The sequence below is a fragment of the Rana temporaria genome, chromosome 5 (genome assembly GCF_905171775.1).
Source record: "Rana temporaria chromosome 5, aRanTem1.1, whole genome shotgun sequence".
Classification (NCBI taxonomy): domain Eukaryota; kingdom Metazoa; phylum Chordata; class Amphibia; order Anura; family Ranidae; genus Rana; species Rana temporaria.
This window is the reverse complement of record NC_053493.1, coordinates 240,629,861-240,649,580: the sequence shown is the minus strand read 5'-3', so window position 1 is coordinate 240,649,580 and position 19,720 is coordinate 240,629,861. Positions and strand designations below refer to the sequence as shown.

Here is a 19,720-nt window from a genome sequence, read left to right as displayed (position 1 = left end):
CCTACATAATGGGCCGGATTCAAAAAGAGATACGACGGCGTATCTCCTGATACGCCGTCGTATCTCTGAGTACGGCCGTCGTATCTATGCGCCTGATTCATAGAATCAGGTTACGCATAGATATCCCTAAGATCCGACAGGTGTAAGTGACTTACAGTTGATGTAATATCACAATTGAACACCGGAGGGAGCTGAGTTCCTTCTCGATGCAAACTGTAGTCTATAGCCACGCTGCAAAGTGGCACCTTGCTACACTTTTAATAAAGGAATTGTCAAGAACTGTTAGGTAGATTCACAAAGAGTTAGGCCGGCTTATCTCCAGATAGGTGGCGTAGGTGTAGATATGCGCCGGCGCGCATTTGTTCCGTACCCACAGAACAAGATAGGCCTAAAATTAGGCTTTTTTCGACCGATGCAACTTTTCTAAGCCGGGCGCATATTTAGGCTCGACGCATCCTACGCCTGCATTGATTTCCTATTTAAATATGCAAATTGCGGAGATACGGCGATTCGCGAAGGAAAGTGCGCCAGACTTAGGCTAAGGCCGGTGTAAACAAGTGTTACGTCAGGCCTAAAGTTATTCCACCAAAAAGGTGGAATAACTTTGCACCAGGTCAGCTGCAGAGCAGCTCCAGCAGCAGCGTTACGGACGAGCTGAGCAAGCCGAGCACCCACACTTGCAGGACAACACATCTGTGTGCCAACATACCAGGGGCAGGCGTGCTCCTAGCACTACTAATGGGTCCACGGACTCATAGGAGGGAAGGGGAGCGGATCTACCGAACGCGCATGAACGTCTTTGCCATGGGGGAAGCAGAGGTGCATCGCATCTACAGATTCAGCCGTGAAGCCATCCTGGAAATAACCACAATCCTGCAGGATGACCTCACCAGCCCAACACAACGCTCACAAGCAGTGCAGCCACTGATCAAGGTCCTGGCAACACTGCATTTCCTTGTCAGTGGCTCTTTTCAGCGTACAAGTGGAGGTGTGGCTGGGATGTCACAAACCACCATGAGCAGATGTGTGCACAAGGTTGTCCCCGCAATCCTCAGACGCATGTCCCACCACTTCATCAGACCCACCCAGCAGCATCTGCAGCAGAAGGCAATGGAGGATTTCTATAGAATTGACAGATTCCTACGCATTGTGGGGGCCATTGATTGCACACATGTGGCACTACGGCCCCCCCGTGAGACAGAGCACATATACCGCAATAGGAAGCACTGGCATTCCATCAATGTACAGGTGATAGCCGATGCCAAATGCCTCATATGGCACGTCCGTGTCAAACACCCAGGATCCAGCCATGACAGCTTCATATACCGTCAAAGCGACATCCCAACAGATTTTGACCAGAACATGTATGGGGACAACTGGCTGGTTGGTGAGTGACATGGGTGTCAGGTATGACTGTCCCCCCCATGATGCAGACATCACGAGGGACACATGCATGACTAACATCCTCCTGTCTTTTCCCTTCCAGGTGACTCTGCATATGCACTTGGACCCCATCTCATGACTCCATACCGGACTCCCCAAACCCCAGGAGAGGAAAGATACAATAAAGCACACGCACGTACCCGTGGAGTGGTGGAACGCACATTTGGCCTCCTGAAGTCCCGTTTCCGATGCCTGGATAAGTCTGGGAGGACCCTGTTGTATGCCCCAAACTTTGTGTGCCAGATCATCGGGGCATGTTGCATTCTGCACAACTACGCCGTGAGAAAGGGCCTGGAGATTGAGCTACATGATGACCTGACCCCTGAGCCACACAATCCCCCCATAACTGAGGATAACCCATCTGCTGTGGGAGCCGCAATCAGAAGACGCCTCACAGAAGACATATTTACACGTTAAAAACACACATTAATCATGGCACAATGAGAATGCACGCATGCACACCACTGTGGTCCCTAGCACAGACACATCACATCCTCATCTAATTGGATTAGACCCAAGGACACCGGACGGGACTTGGGAGCAGCAACGCCACGCCAAGGCTCCAATTATGTCACTGTACATTCATACCCCTTTCACACGGCAGAGGGTGACACCCCTTTGCCAGCAGGAGTGACACCCCCCCCCATTCACACACCAGTCACACTGAAGCAGCACTCCTCACCGTGTGCTGGCAGAAATCAAATAAAGCTCATGACCTGAGCAAATAAATAAAAAAAAATTCTCATGACCTGAGCAAAAAAATTAATAATAAAGCTCATGACCTGAGCAAAAAAAATAATAATAAGGCATTTATTTTGCCTTTCTTTGGCTTCGCCTGGTGGCAGCAGATTGGCTCCTCGGCTGCCTGGGCAGAGCCTGTGGTGGGTGGGTGATAGATCGGGAGGTGGCACATCGGGAGGTGGCACATCGGGAGGTGGCACATCGGGAGGTGGCGCCTGCCTGGCCTCCAAGGCAGTGGCGATCCTGCTGAGGAACAGGTTGGTTTGGGCCTGCATCCTCAGCTGGTGGGTGAGGTTGGCCCTTTCACTCTGCTGCCTCCGTCTCCCCTCCTCCTGCACCGCGGTGGTGTTGGCCTTTACTGCCTCACAAAGGCAATCCACCTTGGTGACCAGGTTTGCCATGGTGGTCTGCAGCTCTACCATGCAGGTGGTGATAGCAGAGCTGTTACAGCTCAATTCCTGCACAGCCTCCCTCAGATGTCCAGCATCCTGTGAGATCTTCCTCATATCCCCAGCAATATTCCCCATATGCTGGGTCTGGAGGGTTTGATCCTGGGCGATCTGCTCCTGGACATCGCTCACAACACCCCTGGTCTTCTTGGTCGCCTTCCTGGGGCCAGTAGAGCCAACTGAGCGGGTGTATGGGGATCCCCTGTTGGAGGTTGCCCTGCTGGTGGGTGAGGGAGAGGGACTTCCTATAATGGGGGTGGAGGTGGTAGAGGGCTCAACCAACAAAATGCACTCCTCTATAATGTGACCGATCTGGCCTAGGTCAACCGACTCGTCAAACACTACCTCAATAGGCGTGGTGTTGACTGTACCCTCCTCCACAGCATCTTGGGGGTGTTCATGTGGCTCCTCGGAAGAGGTGGTGGGACGGCCAACAACCCCAGATGGGCCCACCTCCTCCTGCACATCTGTGGATGACATAAAGCAGTCACATGTTGGGGGACCCACACACTTGTCACATGTTCCCTTCCCCCACCCACACATGTTACACACCAGATAGGAAATCTAAAACACACTTACCTGTCCTCAAGACATCTTCCTGGGAATCAAACCCCTCAATCCCCTCAACCTGCTCCCTGTGCAGACACCGGGCGATCCTCTCCTCCTCCGGGGTCAGCACGACATCGCAGGGTGGTCCACCCCCAGTGCCAGTTCGGTGCTTCCTGATTTTGGCAACCTTCTCCCGCACCCGAAGCCGCATGTCATTTATCTTTTTCAAAATATGCTGGCCAAGGCGGGGGACATTGCCAAGGGCATTGACCCTGGTGGCTATGGTGTCATATATCTCCTGACGCTTGGCACGGGTGGTATTGCGGCTGGAAGGGCCATGGAGGGACTCATAGAACTCCTCCATCCCATCAATAATAATACCCCTCTCCTGGGGTGTAAATTTTTTTTTCCTGTGTGTGACAGGAGCAGCCACGGGAGCAGCCACAGGAGCAGCCACGGGAGCAGCCACGGGAGCAGCCACGGGATCAGCCATCAGAAATGGATAAGCCAAGGGCAAAATTACCAAGCTCAGGGGGTAAAAGCAGGATGTAATCTTGCATCGGCCGGATGCATGTCTGGTCGTACTTGTACGCTCGAGCCTAGCCAATAGGCCGGCCTACAACAGGAAGTTCGGCCGACCTAGATGCGCGCATGCGCACAAGAAAGCGCTCCGGCAAAAACATCACTGCGCATGCTCCGTTGAAGTTAGGCCGGGCGTAAGCCACTGCACCACGCTCAGACAATCATTTACATAAGTTGACACCCACTTCCACTTGCACCGGCTTAAGCTTCCAACTTTAGGTTTGGCCGGCGCACATTGGCGCGCAAATGCTTGGTGAATCATCAACTTTGCTCTACAGATTAGGCCGGTGTAGCCTAAACAGGCTAGGCTAGGCCAACCTAAAGTTAGTCCAATCTACGTGAATCTACCTACGTGTCTTTATTTATTTTTGCAACTTTTTGGGTGAATAAGTAGGGGTACAATATGTTCCCTGCTTGCAGACCCCCACAACCACCACTCAGGTGTCCCCCCCCCAGTCTGTACTATGAAACAAACTGAAGTGAAGTGATTTGACTCACTGTGCGTCTTCAACTTGTTGTGAATATTGTTAATGTGTTTCCAATTCAGACAACCAATTTCCTTGTAGTCATAAAAATACAGGACTTCCTCTGAATGGCCGAGCAACACTCAGCCCCACTCAATTTTGTTTTTTGAACTAGATGGGAAATCCCCATGCTGCTGCTGGAGCACAGTGCTTAACACATTTTGCAGCTGGTTCTACACACAGTTTATACAGTGCTGACAGCCACTGCATGTACTAGCAAAGAAAATAATTTGTTTGTGCCAGCTTGGTCCAAACAAACTATTTAAAGTGATAGCAAAGCTGGAGTTAAGTTTTGAAATAGAACTACAGTAAAGACAAGACAGGCAAAATGTTTTAATAATTTTGACTTGATATACAAGCGATGTCTTGATATAAGAGTAGCGTCATGTCACAACTAAGTGTAGCAATATGGTTACATTTAAAGTGGTTGTAAACCCTCGGATACAACATTATAGAAAAAATTAGCACATAACACAAGCAGCTGATCGCTGCATGTGAAAGTTTACTCACCGCCGTCATTAGCTGTAAATTAATTTTTTCCGTTTTGATGACGTCACCGCGCTTGCGCATTGTAGCCCCGCAAATCCGGCCATTTGAAGCTTGCCGAGTTTTCATCTACATTTCCGGCAGTAAATGTGAACGAGCTCCATGAGCGAGCTTCCCCTCTGTCCTCAGAAGAGAAGTCTCGCGATGTTACAGTCCTCCTGTTTCTGATAACTCCTCCCCCCCCCGTGTGACTGAACAACACTGCAGCCTCAGACATTGGAAGGAGTATATTGGTTGCCGTGGTAACGGCAATCCAGATCGAGGCTTGGTTACGGCGGTACGATGCATACAGAAGATTTCTAACAGAGACTTAGTAAGGGCGGAAGTGACATCAGAAAGAGAAGCGATGAACAGGAGCTAGAATGGCGATTTCTATACCCGGAAGCATTGAAAAGAAGAACGCTAGCCAACAGGTATTTGCGGACCTCGTTTTTTAAAATAATAAATGTAATAAGCATTGCAATGACCTTGGCTAATAGAATAACTAAAAAATAGAAACCGTAGCCAAGGGTTTACAACCGCTTTAATGAAGGTACAACATTTAGAAACTCACATGGTTGATGATTAAAACGGGTACATCTAAGTATGTAGGCATCCAGGGTAAAGCTGTCCACAATGACCATCCTCCACATTGATGTTGTTCCTTCCACGAGCAGTTCAAGCCTCGCTTTCAGATCGCTCTACTGCAGGGTAGTCTTCCTGGTCACGATTGCAGACTCAGGCCTCGTACACACGACAGAGAAACTCGACGTGCCAAGCCCGTCGAGTTCCTCGTCGAGTTCCTTGTTGAACTTGTCGAGAAGCTCGGCAGGCTTGCTTTGCGTACACACGTAACATACCAAAATCTGGTCGTTCTCCGGCGCGATGACGCTCACGACGTATGACGCGACTATAAAGGGGAGGTTTGATTTTGTTGGCGCCACCCTTGGGGCTCCTTTTGCTGATTCCGTGTTTACGCGTGTTAGTAAAAGTTTGGTGAGTGACGATTCGTGCTTTTCAGTCTTTGTGCTTTCAGATTGATCTCTGCCGTTCAGTTTGTACTTGTGGGGGTCGTATCTAGGCAATCGAGACGTGCGGTCAGGTCGTATTGTTTTACATTGCGGTCCTGTCCCCGCGTTTTTCATTGTCAGGGTCGTTCTTCATAGGTCTTGCTGTTCTTCACTGCGGTCTGTTTAGTGCAATTCTGATTTGTCGTTCGTAACTAGCCTTGTAGCCATGTTGCAGGCACCTAGTCGTCGCCGACTTCGTGCTAAGCATCTTCTGTGTGTAGGTCTGTTTGTTTATGACCTAGACGATGAGGAGTTCATGAACAGGAGGAGGACGCGTTCATGGACCAAGAATTGGTTGCTCCGTAGGAACCAATTCTCTCACATGCCTTTGCTGCGGGAGCTTCAGGAAAATAATCCTGTTGATTACAGGAACTTCCTGAGGATGTCTGATCCCGTCTTTCAGCACCTGTTGGCTTTGGTGTCCCCCTATATTACCAGGCAGGACACCGTTATGCGGGAAGCCATCAGTGCTGAGCAGAGGCTAGTTGCCACCCTCCGTTATCTGGCAACTGGGAGAAGCCTTCAGGACTTAAAGTTCTCGACGGGCATCTCCCCCCAGGCTCTGGGCCTCATCATTCCTGACACCTGCTCTGCCATCATCCAGGTTCTGCAGGAGGAATATATGAGGGTAAGTTTTCTCCTTTAATATCGCATTTTATGTCTATAATGTATGCTAATGTCTTGTAGTTATCTCCTCCTTCCCTAATTACCATGTCTGGAATATGCTGTGAATGTCCCATTTGCCCCCATGCATGCTGTAAACTTTGATGCCCCTTTTTTGGCCTACATGCATATTTCCCATCACTTACCTCCCCAGCATGCTATCCTGGGCCCCAACCTACCTAGTCTAGTCACTTCCCAATGTATTGTGTTATATCCATTGTAATGTCCCCCCCCCCTCCCCTCAAAAATGTGTTGTAAAGTCTATGTTCACCAATAATCCAAATTATATTATTTTTGTACTCCCAAACTCATCTAGCCCTCCCCTCCAAAATGTGTTGTAAAGTCTATGTTCACCAATAATCCAAATTATATTATTTTTGTACTCCCAAACTCATCTAGCCCTCCCCTCCAAAATGTGTTGTAAAGTCTATGTTCACCAATAATCCAAATTATATTTTTTTTGTACTCCCAAACTCATCTAGCCCTCCCCTCCAAAATGTGTTGTAAAGTCTATGTTCACCAATAATCCAAATTATATTATTTTTGTACTCCCAAACTCATCTAGCCCTCCCCTCCAAAATGTGTTGTAAAGTCTATGTTCACCAATAATCCTAATTATATTATTTTTGTACTCCCAAACTCATCTAGCCCTCCCCTCCAAAATGTGTTGTAAAGTCTATGTTCACCAATAATCCAAATTATATTTTTTTTGTACTCCCAAACTCATCTAGCCCTCCCCCAAACTTGGGCACTGGCCCATCAGAGGGGGTGTTTAATGTGTTAATTGTCTAAATATATTTAGATATAATATGCTAGTTCCCAGAAATGTTATAATGCTTATAATGTCTTTGTCTAATCTGCTTGCAAGGTTATGTGGCTAATTTTAGCATTTTTTCTTCCCCAGCTTCCGTCCACACCACAGGAGTGGCAGTCTGTGGCTTTGGACTTCCAGACCCGATGGAACTTCCCCAACTGCGGGGGAGCCATCGACGGGAAGCACGTCCGCATCGTGCCTCCACCCCGTTCAGGATCCCAGTTCTTTAACTATAAGGGGTTCAACAGTATTGTGCTGATGGCGGTGGTGTCAGCACAGTATGAATTCCTTTTTGTGGATGTCGGGATGAATGGACGGATATCGGATGGGGGAGCCTTCAGGCAGACGGAGTTTGCGCTTCGCCTTCAGGATGATGATCTGTCATTGCCACCGGATGACCAGAATGTAGAAGGCCTGCCATTTGTTTTCCTGGCTGATGAAGCGTTTGCCCTGGGACCCCATCTTATGAGGCCATTCCCTCAGCGCACCCTCACCCCAGAGAGGAGTGTCTTTAATTTCCGGCTGGGCCGAGCACGCAGAGTGGTTGAGAACGCTTTCGGCATCATGGCCAGCCGGTTCCGCCTTTTCCTCACCTCTCTCCACATGGCGGAATATAAGTGGAATACTATTATTTTTGAATGCTGCATTCTCCATAATTTTTTGCGGAGACAATCTCCAAATTATATGGCCCTGGTTGGGCCTGAGGCACAACTTTTGGCTCCATCAGAAACTTTGGCGGGCCTTGAAGCTGGCCACACAGGACTGCCCCCCCAGAGTGCCCGTGAAGTCCGGGACAAATACATGGACTATTTCATGGGTAGGGGGGCAATACCATCTCAAGCAAATTTGCCATAATTTTATCTTTCACAAAAATAAATCAGAATCTTTTTTATAAACTTGTTATGTCTTGCTTGTGTTGCTTGGAGTTCTTTACTAAGTGTAACTAAGTGTATTTTCATTATCAACTAGCAAACATTTCCCAGGTGACCCCCAAACCAAACACATAGAAAATTTAACGTATTTTAGGAAAAACACCACACACTTTTTTGAGGTTCAAAAGCTCTTTATTTTACTAATTTATTTTTTTGGTTTGTTTTCCAAAATACCCTACAAAAATATTTGGTATTTTTTTCTCATACAATATACAATTATTTTTGTAATTTTTTTGGTCTTTTTTCTCATACAATATACAATCATTTTTGTTAATTTTTAGGTCTTTTTTCTCATACAATATACAATCATTTTTGTAATTTTTTTGGTCTTTTTTCTCATACAATATACAATCATTTTTGTTAATTTTTAGGTCTTTTTTCTCATACAATATACAATCATTTTTGTAATTTTTTTGGTCTTTTTTCTCATACAATATACAATCATTTTTGTAATTTTTTGGGTCTTTTTTCCCATACAATATACAATCATTTTTGTAATTTTTTGGGTCTTTTTTCTCATACAATATACAATCATTTTTGTAATTTTTTGGGTCTTTTTTCTCATACAATATACAATCATTTTTGTAATTTTTTGGGTCTTTTTTCTCATACAATATACAATCATTTTTGTAATTTTTTGGGTCTTTTTTCTCATACAATATACAATCATTTTTGTAATTTTTTGGGTCTTTTTTCTCATACAATATACAATCATTTTTGTAATTTTTTTGGTCTTTTTTCTCATACAATATACAATCATTTTTGTAATTTTTTGGGTCTTTTTTCTCATACAATATACAATCATTTTTGTAATTTTTTGGGTCTTTTTTCTCATACAATATACAATCATTTTTGTAATTTTTTTGGTCTTTTTTCTCATACAATATACAATCATTTTTGTAATTTTTTTGGTCTTTTTTCTCATACAATATACAATCATTTTTGTAATTTTTTTGGTCTTTTTTCTCATACAATATACAATCATTTTTGTTAATTTTTTGGTCTTTTTTATCTTAATAAACATTAAAATCTGGTTATTTAATTTTTTTGTTTTTTTTTTATTAAAGAAACTGTAAAATCTGGTTATTTTTTTTTTTTTTTTTTTTTTTTATTAAATAAAGTCTAAAATCTGGTTATTTTTTTTTTTATTTTTTTTTTTATTAAATAAAGTCTAAAATCTGGTTATTTTATTTTATTTTTATTTTTTTTATTAAATAAAGTCTAAAATCTGGTTATTTTTTTTTTTGTATTTTTTTTATTAAATAAAGTCTAAAATCTGGTTATTTTATTTTTTTTTTTTTTTTTTTATTAAATAAACAGTAAAATCTGGTATTTTTGAAATTTTTTTTGTTTTTTCTGATTCAGACTCTCCCCAAAACATCAAGTAAATTTTTTAATTTATTTTCCACCCTCCTTGTTCTTTCTTTAATTTGTCGGTTGGCCAGATGAATCTCCTCCACCTCTTCTCTGCAGGCCCAGATTTCAGATATAACCATCTGGACAGTATGCCTGTCCAAGTCCAAGCCACCACCTGATCCTGAAATGTGGGACAAAACCATTTTTTAAAATTAGGCAGGCCTACATCTACATTACCTGAAGCTGGGGTAGTTATATGTTACTTTACCTGATGTGGTGGCAGGCTGCGCATCATCACCATCCCTCGGGGGTGTGGCTTGCTGGACTTCTTGCTCCCGTGTTGAAGCTTCATGACGCCCTACGAGAATGAAGAAAATGGAAACAGGATTTTTATAGCTTATAGGCCTGAAAGAGGAATATGATTCACTTTATACAATTTCTGGGACTATTGATGTTTTGAAAAACCCCTCAGGGCAAAACACAGGATTGAAGGCATTCACAAAGATCATGACAAATCTTGTAGCTTTGTTGTCTACTTTTAAACATGTAAGCCAACCAAGTATACACTGGATCACCTCACCTCTGTGTGAACCCCAAAATGGGTTATTAAAGGGGACAACAATTATGCAAATGAGTCCACATGTGTCACCGACTGCTGAGCAGACTCTCCTTTTACTGTATATATTTAAATTTAAAAAAAAGTTTAGTGGTTTTAATAGCACATCTACATAATTTTCACGATTGATCTCACCCCAATTTTTGAAAAATTTCATAATTTTGAGGATTTTAAACACAATATTTTGTCGTTCCGAATGGACGTCCAGTTTGACGACAAATTCTTGTGCATAAAAACATAATACAGTACAACCTGAAATAAAAAACACATGGCGCGGAACAAATCTTACAAAATATCTAACAAACTTACTTCTTCTAATCACTCTCCTGATCCTCTTCATTTGTTCCGGCTCCCGTTTTTTCAGGTCACACCACCTTTTCCGGATCTGCTCCTTGGACCTTTTCACCCCAAATTTATGATGGAGACTCCTCCTCACCTTCTCCATTATTTGGGCCTTGACCTTATTAGGGTACTTGTATGGCCCATGCCTCCCATCATAGTCCTCTGCTTTGAGGATGAGGACCATCTCCACCATTTCCTCAAAGGTCATGTTGGTGGCCTTAAAACGGATTCTCCGTGTCATTCCTCGTCCCGCCTGGCCTGGCTCCTGTCTTGCTGCCATATTCTCCAACATGTGCTCCCAACAAAAAAAAGATGGAAAAGGGGCGGGGAAAATACGACACCATGAACGTCAGGGGCGGGGAGACGTGCGTAAAGTCCCACATGCGCGTGTATAAAGGGCTACCACGTGAGTAAAAGGGGCGTTCACAGTTTGTGGAAGACGGCGTAGATAACGATCGGGTCAAAGACCGGTATGTAACTACATTTTACATGTTATTCTTGATTGAATGATTTTGTGGGTTACATCTTAGGTTCATAAATTAAAACATAGCTAGTTCGAAATTTGAAGGTAATGGTCCGCTATAGTGCCGTCATACGTAACCAACGCTTTGATTATGCATTTTGATCCAACTACTGTTGTGTGGGCAATCTCGGTTCTCATCAGGATGTCTTCTAAAAACAAGTCGGTTTAAACATGATGCAAATGGTCGCTTTTATGTCTTGACCAAACTAGATCGGAGTGCTTTTCTCTAACTAACGTTTCATACACAAATGAGGATGAGATCTGGCTTATTAGTTCGACACAACTGGTCATCTGTTTCCTAGGAACTGACCCAACATGATCTGCTGCCAATTCCTCCTTGTCGTTTTTGCGACGGAAGATAAGGGGCGGGGGGAAACATCAATTTTTTTTAAGCATGGGCGGATGTCGTGTGCGGAGTGTATATAAGGCTCGAACACATGTAGCGTCCATACGACCGGGTTGCGTAAGAAAGACGTTTGAACGACAAGCGTGTAGGTATGCTTCCAACTTGGGACAGCAGTGGCATATTCAGGAAAGACAGACATTTAAAGGAGCAATAAGCCCAAATTGTTTGGGGCAGAAATAACTAACTTTACATTATATCAGTCTTGATTTCATGTCCTCATTGTCCCTTTTTGCTTTTAAGCAGCTGTAATCCTTTGCATAAATCATCACTTCCTGGTTCTCTGGCTCCCTCTCAAATTTATCAGGGGGGCTTGTCACTGTGGTCTAAGCTGTGTGTCTAAAAATCCACCAAAACAATGCTAATAATTTTAGAAATTAAAATATGCCCTGGTTTTTTGTTTTTTGGTTCTGTGTGTCTCTTTACTTCACAGAAACATTAAATAATTTTAAAAGCAAAAGTGAAACTAGAGGCACATTATATGTATGCACTTGTATGTCTCTAGACACTGTAAACAGTCATTTTCTCCAAAAATATAGTTATCCATTAGTGACCCTTTAAGGGCTAGCTTGTGAGAAAGAGTAATTCACTTTATAGACTGTGTATTGACATAATTTTTTTCTCCTTGGTTTTGGACAGGAAAAGATGAACCTGTTTAACAGACCTGAATTTTTGGAGATATTCATTGATCGGTGGCAAGAACTTCCTGTTCTGTGGGCCACCAAAGACCCCATATCTCGAAACAGAGAGTTGCGCAAAACCGCACTGGAGAGCCTGCTCCCACTTGTGCGGAGACAGGTGGGGTTTGATGTGACAACTGACCAGTTGGAGGTCAAAATTGGGACCTTGAGAGGCACCTACAGGAAGGCACGCAACAAGGTCTTGGCTTCGATGAGGTCTGGAGCTGGAGCAGGGCGGGTATATGTACCCAAGTTGTGGTACTACAGCAAACTGAGCTTCCTGGATGAACACCTGGAGGTAAGGGAGTCACTTTCGAGCCTTGCCCCCAGAAGGCACAGAAGGTCCAGCCTTCCCTCCAGCCTTCCCTCCAGCCAACCTGCTGCTCCCTCTGCAGATGAACCCTCTCAGCAGCCTTCCATCCTGGATGAAGATCCGGATTTGCCCAGCTGGAGCCAGGTATATAGTACTTTCAATGTGCAAATGTGTGGTGTTTAAATGTTGTTAAAGAGATGTAAATTAAGATGTTAAAGGTAAAAAAAAATTAGATCTAAAAGTGTTATACAGAACATTTGTCAGTATTGGCCATGAATTTTTTTGGTGTGATTGACCATAAAACATGGGTCACAATGATTGGCTTAGCTAAGTCGTGACTAAAAAATATGCAACAGTCAGGAGCTTAAAAAAAAAAATTTTTTTTTTAAAAAAAAGTAAAACTGTACTTTTTTTCCATACACAGGACGAGACCAGGCAGCAGGAGGATCAGGAAAATGCCAGGTGTCTCCTCTTCGCCTGCGTCCGAGAAGGCAGGTGAGGGATACAAGGGTGCGTGACGCCTCACTAGCCCTCATTCGGGACGCCCATGCAACCCTTCAACAGCCTCCCACTGCTCAGGAGGGATTTGTAACGGTGGTTTTGGCCAAAATGTCAGAAATGACATTAGACCAGCGCCTCCTCTTTGAGGGACTCCTCATCACCCTCGCAAATCAGGGGGTGAGGGGTCTTCTCACGGAGGACACTGTGATTTGCCGCCATCCCCATCCTCACACACCACATAACTCCCAAGCTCCCCCACCTTCTTCTTCTTCTTCTCATGCTCCTTCTCAAGCTCCCCCACCTTCTTCTTCTTCTTCTCGTGCTCCTTCTCAAGCTCCCCCACCTTCTTCTTCTTCTTCTTCTTCTCATGCTCCTTCTCAAGCTCCCCCACCTTCTTCTTCTTCTTCTCATGCTCCTTCTCAAGCTCCCCCACCTTCTTCTTCTTCTCATGCTCCTTCTCAAGCTCCCCCACCTTCTTCTTCTTCTCATGCTCCATCTGAACATTCTTCTTCCTCTTCTTCTCCTGCTCCTTCTGAACATTCTTCTTCCTCTTCTTCTCCTGCTCCTTCTGAACATTCTTCTTCCTCTTCTTCTCCTGCTCCTTCTGAACATTCTTCTTCCTCTTCTTCTTCTACTACTCCTCCTCCTTCTACTCCTCCTCCTTCTACTGCTCCTCCTCCTTCTACTCCTCCTCCTTCTACTGCTCCTCCTCCTTCTACTCCTCCTCCTTCTACTCCTCCTCCTTCTACTGCTCCTCCTTCTACTGCTCCTCCTCTTTCTACTCCTCCTCCTTCTACTCCTCCTCCTCCTTCTACTCCTCCTCCTTCTACTGCTCCTCCTCCTTATACTGCTCCTCCTCCTTCTACTGCTCCTTCTACTACTCCTCCTCCTTCTACTGCTCCTCCTCCTCCACCTCCTCCTCCACCACCGTCGGCTACTCATCCTCCACCACCTTCGTCTACTCCTCCTCCTGGCATGAGTACTACCCCTGTGGCACCACCTCCAGCCAGGCAGAAGAGGAAGGCTGCTGAGAAGGCTGCAGAGAAGGTGAAAGAGCAGGCTGCAGGGAAGCCACCAAGGAAGGCCTTGAAGAAATCAAGAAAGTGACTCCCTTACTTCCATGTGGTGTACCAGAGTTCAGGCTGCTATAGTACCACAACCTGGTGACATCTGCCTGCCCTGCTCCAGTTTGTGACCTCGGGGAGTCCAAGACCTTGATGCGTTCCTTCCTGAATGAACCTCTCAAGTCCCCATTTTGGCCTCCAACTGCTCACCAGTCACATCAGGCCACACCTGGCTGTGCACAAATGGCAGCAAGCTCTCCAGTGCTGACTTTTGCATAGTTAATTTATTTTTATAACCAAAATAAATGGTAAATTTTTATTTTACAGTTCATACTTGTCCTTGTATTTTTTTAAATTACAATTTTGCAAGTGAGAAGGCAGGTTATTTTTTTAAAAAAATTGGATATAAGGTGTAATTTGAAAGGGACAGATGAGATAAGACAAAGCAATAAGGTTTCTATGGGGGGAACTTGACATTACAAAAAAAAAAAGGATTTGCATTTTTTTGAACTTTAAAATTAAGGTGAATATTAAAAGCAGGATTTAAAACACAGGACCAAAATAAGGTGACAATAATAAAAATAACAAATATTGAGATCAGTAAGAAAAAGGTTCCACCTAATTTTAAGGAACTCTGTGTGAATATCATAAAAAAAAAAAAAAATTATATTGCTGTTTTGTGCCCTTACAAAAAATTGTGTAAAGCGCTGCAAATAAACGATTAAATAATGTTGGAAGCGACACGAATGTGCTATCTCCATTCCAAACGCTAGTTTTACCTATGTTGTTCTCCAGTGTCTAAGTTTTTGACAGGTTTCTTAGCATACACACGACCGAGTTTCTCGTTTAAAAAACAGCCCGATGAAGAACTCGTCGAGCCAAAATCCACTGCCATCGAGAAAATAGAGAACCTGCTCTCTATTTGCTCGACGAGTTCCTCGGCGGCTCCATCGGGCCGAAAATGTACACACGACAGAGTTTCTCGACAGAATCCGGCTCTTCACCGAGATTCTCGACGAATTCTGCCGAGAAACTCTGTCGTGTGTACGAGGCCTGACAGTGGTGAGAGCCGGCGGTGAGGAGGATGGTCTATGTGGATTTCTTTACCCCGGATGCCTGCATACTTAGATGTGCCTCTTTTAATAATCAAACATGTGAGTTTCTAAATGTTGTACCTTCATTAAATGTAACCACTTGCTACACTTAGAGGCGCCTCTCTTCTCTTTTATTCTATTCTATGCGTGCGTTAAAACTGCAGAATTTATAAATCTTGCGTGAGCTGTCAGAAACAAAAGGGGGGGGGGTGGAGAGCTGAAGTTACACTGCAGAGCTCAGGGAGGAGAGCTACAAGAGCTGATTGGAGGGAAGAGATACACCCCCCCCCCCCCCCCTTCACACAGCACACAGGAACAGAGCTGAGGCTGTCAATATGCTGGAGCTCCCTGCCCTGTCAACATTTTTCTCTTGGTGTCAGGAAAACTTTCCAGAAGTGATTCATGCTGATAGCAGAGAAATGAAGCAGCAGACAGAAAAGACACTTAGTGCTCCCAATTGAGTCACGTACACACTGTACAGGGATATGCTTTGTTCATATGTTGGCAGGTTGAATTGTGTATAGTTATACTTAGAGAGCATCTAATCCCAGGCAGGAGGAGAGTGTTAAATGTTACAAGCTCAGTTCCCAGACTTTTGGTCCTAGCCAGTCTACATGTGCTATTAAATGGGGGAAAGTTGACGTTGAGGAGTCTCCTCGGTTTGGTGGGTTCCAGCATCACCTCTGAGCACAATCATTGGCGCTACTTAACCACTTCAGCCCGGAGGATTTGTCTGCCCAATGACCGGGCTATTTTTGGTAATTCGGCAATGCGTCGCTTTAACTGACAATTGCGCGGTCGTGCGACGTTGCACCCAAACAAAATTGACCTCCTTTTTTCTCCACAAATAGAGCTTTTTTTGGTGGTATTTGATCACCTCTGCGGTTTTTATTTTTTGCGCTCTAAACAAAAAAAAAGCACCAATTTAAAAAAAATAAATAATATTTTTAACTTTTTGCTATAATAAATATCCCCCAAAAATATATATAAAAAACAAATTTCCTTCTCAGTTTAGGCCGATACGTATTCTTCTACATATTTTTGGCAAAAAAAACCCCGCAATAAGCGTATATTGATTGGTTGGCGCAAAAGTTATAGCGTCTACAAAATAGGGCATAGATTTGCGATTTTTATTGTGACTGCGACATTTTGTCTGACACATCAGACACTTTTGACGCTATTTGGGGACCATTGTCATTTATACAGCCATCAGTGCTATAAAAATGCACTGATTACTGTGTAAATGACACTGGCATGAAAGGCGTTAACCACTAGGGGGCGAGGAAGGGGTTAAGTGTGTCCTAAGGAGTGGTTCTAACTGTTGGGGGCTGGACTACGAGTGACACGACAGTGATCACTGCTCCCGATGACAGGGAGCAGTAGATCAGTGTCCTGTCACTAGGCAGAACAGGGAAATGCCTTGTTTACATAGGCATCTCCCTGTTCTGCAGCTCCGTGACACGATGTCTGCTGGTGTCCCGCGGGCACGGTCACGAAGCTCGCGGCAGGGGTGCGCGCACGCGCCTGCACGGTGGAAAATTCAAAGGGATGTACAGGTATGTCTCTATGAGCAGCCGTGCCATTCTGCTGACGTAAATCTACAGGCAGCGGTCGGCAAGTGGTTAAGGAACCTTAAGGACCCAGGGTTTTCAGAAGACATCCAGCCATGGACAATGCCATTATGGACGCTAACCTCACTGAGGTATGCCTGGGCCACTAGCAGTCATTAGACATAGTACGAGGTCCTCTGGTAACGAGGGGTTTGATGTCTGGCTTCCTCCCCAGTGGTCGGTATACAATAGCTACTGGACGTGGACTCGCATTACTGAGATCTATGTCCTGGTCATAAGGTATGGGAAGGAAGGAGTTAATGAGCATGCATGAGGTTCGCACTAGGTGCTCGGAGGGACCCCATTCTGTTACTGGGAGTGAGGTAACAGAGGGACGTTAGACTGGTGGAGTAGGCGTGGGCTCAGCACGTTCCTGATAATGCAACATATACCAAATTACAGTGTGTAGTGACATGGCACAAGTAATTTTTCAGAGAAACACTGGCCCAGATTCTGGTACGAGTTACGCCGTCGTAACTCTGAGTTTGAGGCGTCGTATCTATGGGCCTGATTCTTAGAATCAGTTACGCATAGATTTGTATTAGATCCGACCGGCGTAAGTCTCTTACGCCGTCGTATCTAAGTTGCATATTTACGCTGGCCGCTAGGTGGCGCTTCCGTCGATTTACGCGTCGAATATGGTAATGAGCTAGATACGCCGATTCTCAAACGTACGTGCGGCCGGCGCATTTTTTTACGTCGTTTGCGTAAGGCTTTTTTCGGTGTATAGTTACCCCTGCTCTATGAGGCGTAGATGAGGCGTACCAATGTTAGGTATGGACGTCGGAACAGCGTCAAATTTTTCACGTTTTACGTCGTTTGCGTAAGTCGTCCGTGAATGGGGCTGGACGTAAGTTACGCCGTATCAGATACACTACGCCGCCGTAACTTAGAGCGGAAAATGTTTCTGAATACGGGACCTGCCGCTCAAAGTTACGGCGGCGTAGTGTATCTGAGATACACTACGCCCGCCTAAAGATAGGCGTTTTTTGGTGAATCTGGGCCTCTGTATTTTATTACTGCACACAGTGAAGGCACATGTCTAATTTGGTGATGCCTTAATGTTAGATTCTTCACATGACCGCAGTCTCCACCTGGTCCCAGGTATGATGAGCGCAATCCACGCGGAAAGTACCACAGATGACTCTGCCCACACATATTTCATGTCTGAGGTTTACAACCACTTTGGAAGATTTCCCCTCTATTACTTTTCTGGGGACAACCCAAAATTTGAGATTATCTTTTTAACTATAATGGTAAACATGACAAATAAAGAGGGTGAATCTCCCGAACGAGGGCACAAACAGCAATAAAAACCCGCCTGGTGCTCTAATCCCCTCTCCACTCTTTCAAAACAAAGTTATGTAAAATATTAAATATAAGTGAATGGGTGCGCTGATTAATCAATAATAATACATAATCAAATATAAATTAATATACATAATCAAATATAAATTAATATACAAAATATATGAATGCTATAACACCTATTACTAGTATGTGATCTAGTAAAAAAGTCCAAAATAATTATAATGCTGATATCTGTTGTGCTCAAAAGTGAATAGTGCCAAAACATAAAGAAAGTCCAATATAGGCATAAGTGGTTGGAGATATTAATCTCTTGAATAGTCCTCAGTTGAAGAAAAAGACATGCTTGCAATCAGGCTATAGGTCCACCTTCACCATAATGTTGGCTTACACCCAAAGTGAATATGTAAATTGGCTCCTTACCAGATGAAAATGCCCCCTATTTTGGTATCAAAAAGGAGGACATTTAAAGCTTGTCACAGGATCACCTGTAGTGGCAAATACGTCCTGGCAGCAGTGACAGTTGCAATCATTGGAAATCCAATATGAGCATGAAAAATAAAATGTGGCCAAACATAGTGTAACTTTGTTTAATAATTGTTAAAATAATAGACAGAGGGAGCCAAGTGGCCGCTTACTTTAAGAGGTGCCTCAAACCCGGCACTGAGGCTCAGTAGCATAGGGTCAGATAGCAGGATCCTGGGCGCTTGAATGCTCAGCTTGTGTCCCGAGCGTGCGTTCCACGTCTGCGATGAATGGAGCCAGCAGAGCAGGATACAGGAAGTGACAGGTAGGATTGCGTGGTTGGGTGCCGCCCCGACGTACGTTTCGTGGTTAACGTCCTCAGGATGCGTGCCCAACCACGCTGAATAGGTTTATTTATTTGTCCGTCAATCACTATGGGCGGGGAGTGACTAATACCAGCCTCAGTAGCATTTTATGTAAAATATTGACCGACTCATGCTTACCTGTGATGTCATTTCTGGTTGCCGATGCAATAAATTTCATAGTGTACAAATCAGAGACTGTAACACTATATCCCTGCTTTCTCAGGACATCTACTGCAATATCCTTTAGAGATCCATTCATTGATTTTGGCTCCTGGTGAGCATACACAATGAGAATGTTTCTGCCTATTAAAAAAAAAAGACATGATTTATTTATTATAGAAAACAAAGCAACAGAGACTCCATAAGAATAGGTAAGAGGTCTTTTAGCTATCCTGTCACTGGAGATTTGTCACCACCTACACGATCCCTTGTGTGATATACTGCAAGTTAAAATATTACTGCAAGCTTGGCCAAACTGAGCTTCCATTTAGTAACACCACCTTTTAGCCTGTCAGTCAGTCAGTGTCTCTTTGACCAACTATGGGTATCTGGTCACTGATGCATAGGTGTGGGCACCCCAAAGCTCAAACACACGTCTTTCTCTGCAGTCTGGTGGACAGTGAATGAATCGGATAGTGCTCTGTGCTGAGCAGCTTCCTGTTCATTCACAAACTGAAGCATAGTAAACACAGTTTACAGTTTACCACCACTGTACCTCCTGCTCATCTGTCCCACCAATGTACCTCCTTTCTCCTCTGTTTGGTGTGATTTTCATTGCGCTGAATACT

General features: G+C 44.4%; 1 protein-coding gene across 1 annotated transcript in view; it reads right to left on the bottom strand.

Moving 5' to 3' along the window:
• Positions 1–19,720, bottom strand: part of NQO2 (N-ribosyldihydronicotinamide:quinone reductase 2) — a 69,744-nt gene that overhangs the window by 28,583 nt on the left and 21,441 nt on the right. Inside the window, exon 2 of the mRNA XM_040353637.1 lies at positions 19,071–19,235. Within this exon, the coding sequence (XP_040209571.1) occupies positions 19,071–19,235 (165 nt within the window). The remainder of the gene's footprint in view (positions 1–19,070; positions 19,236–19,720) is intronic.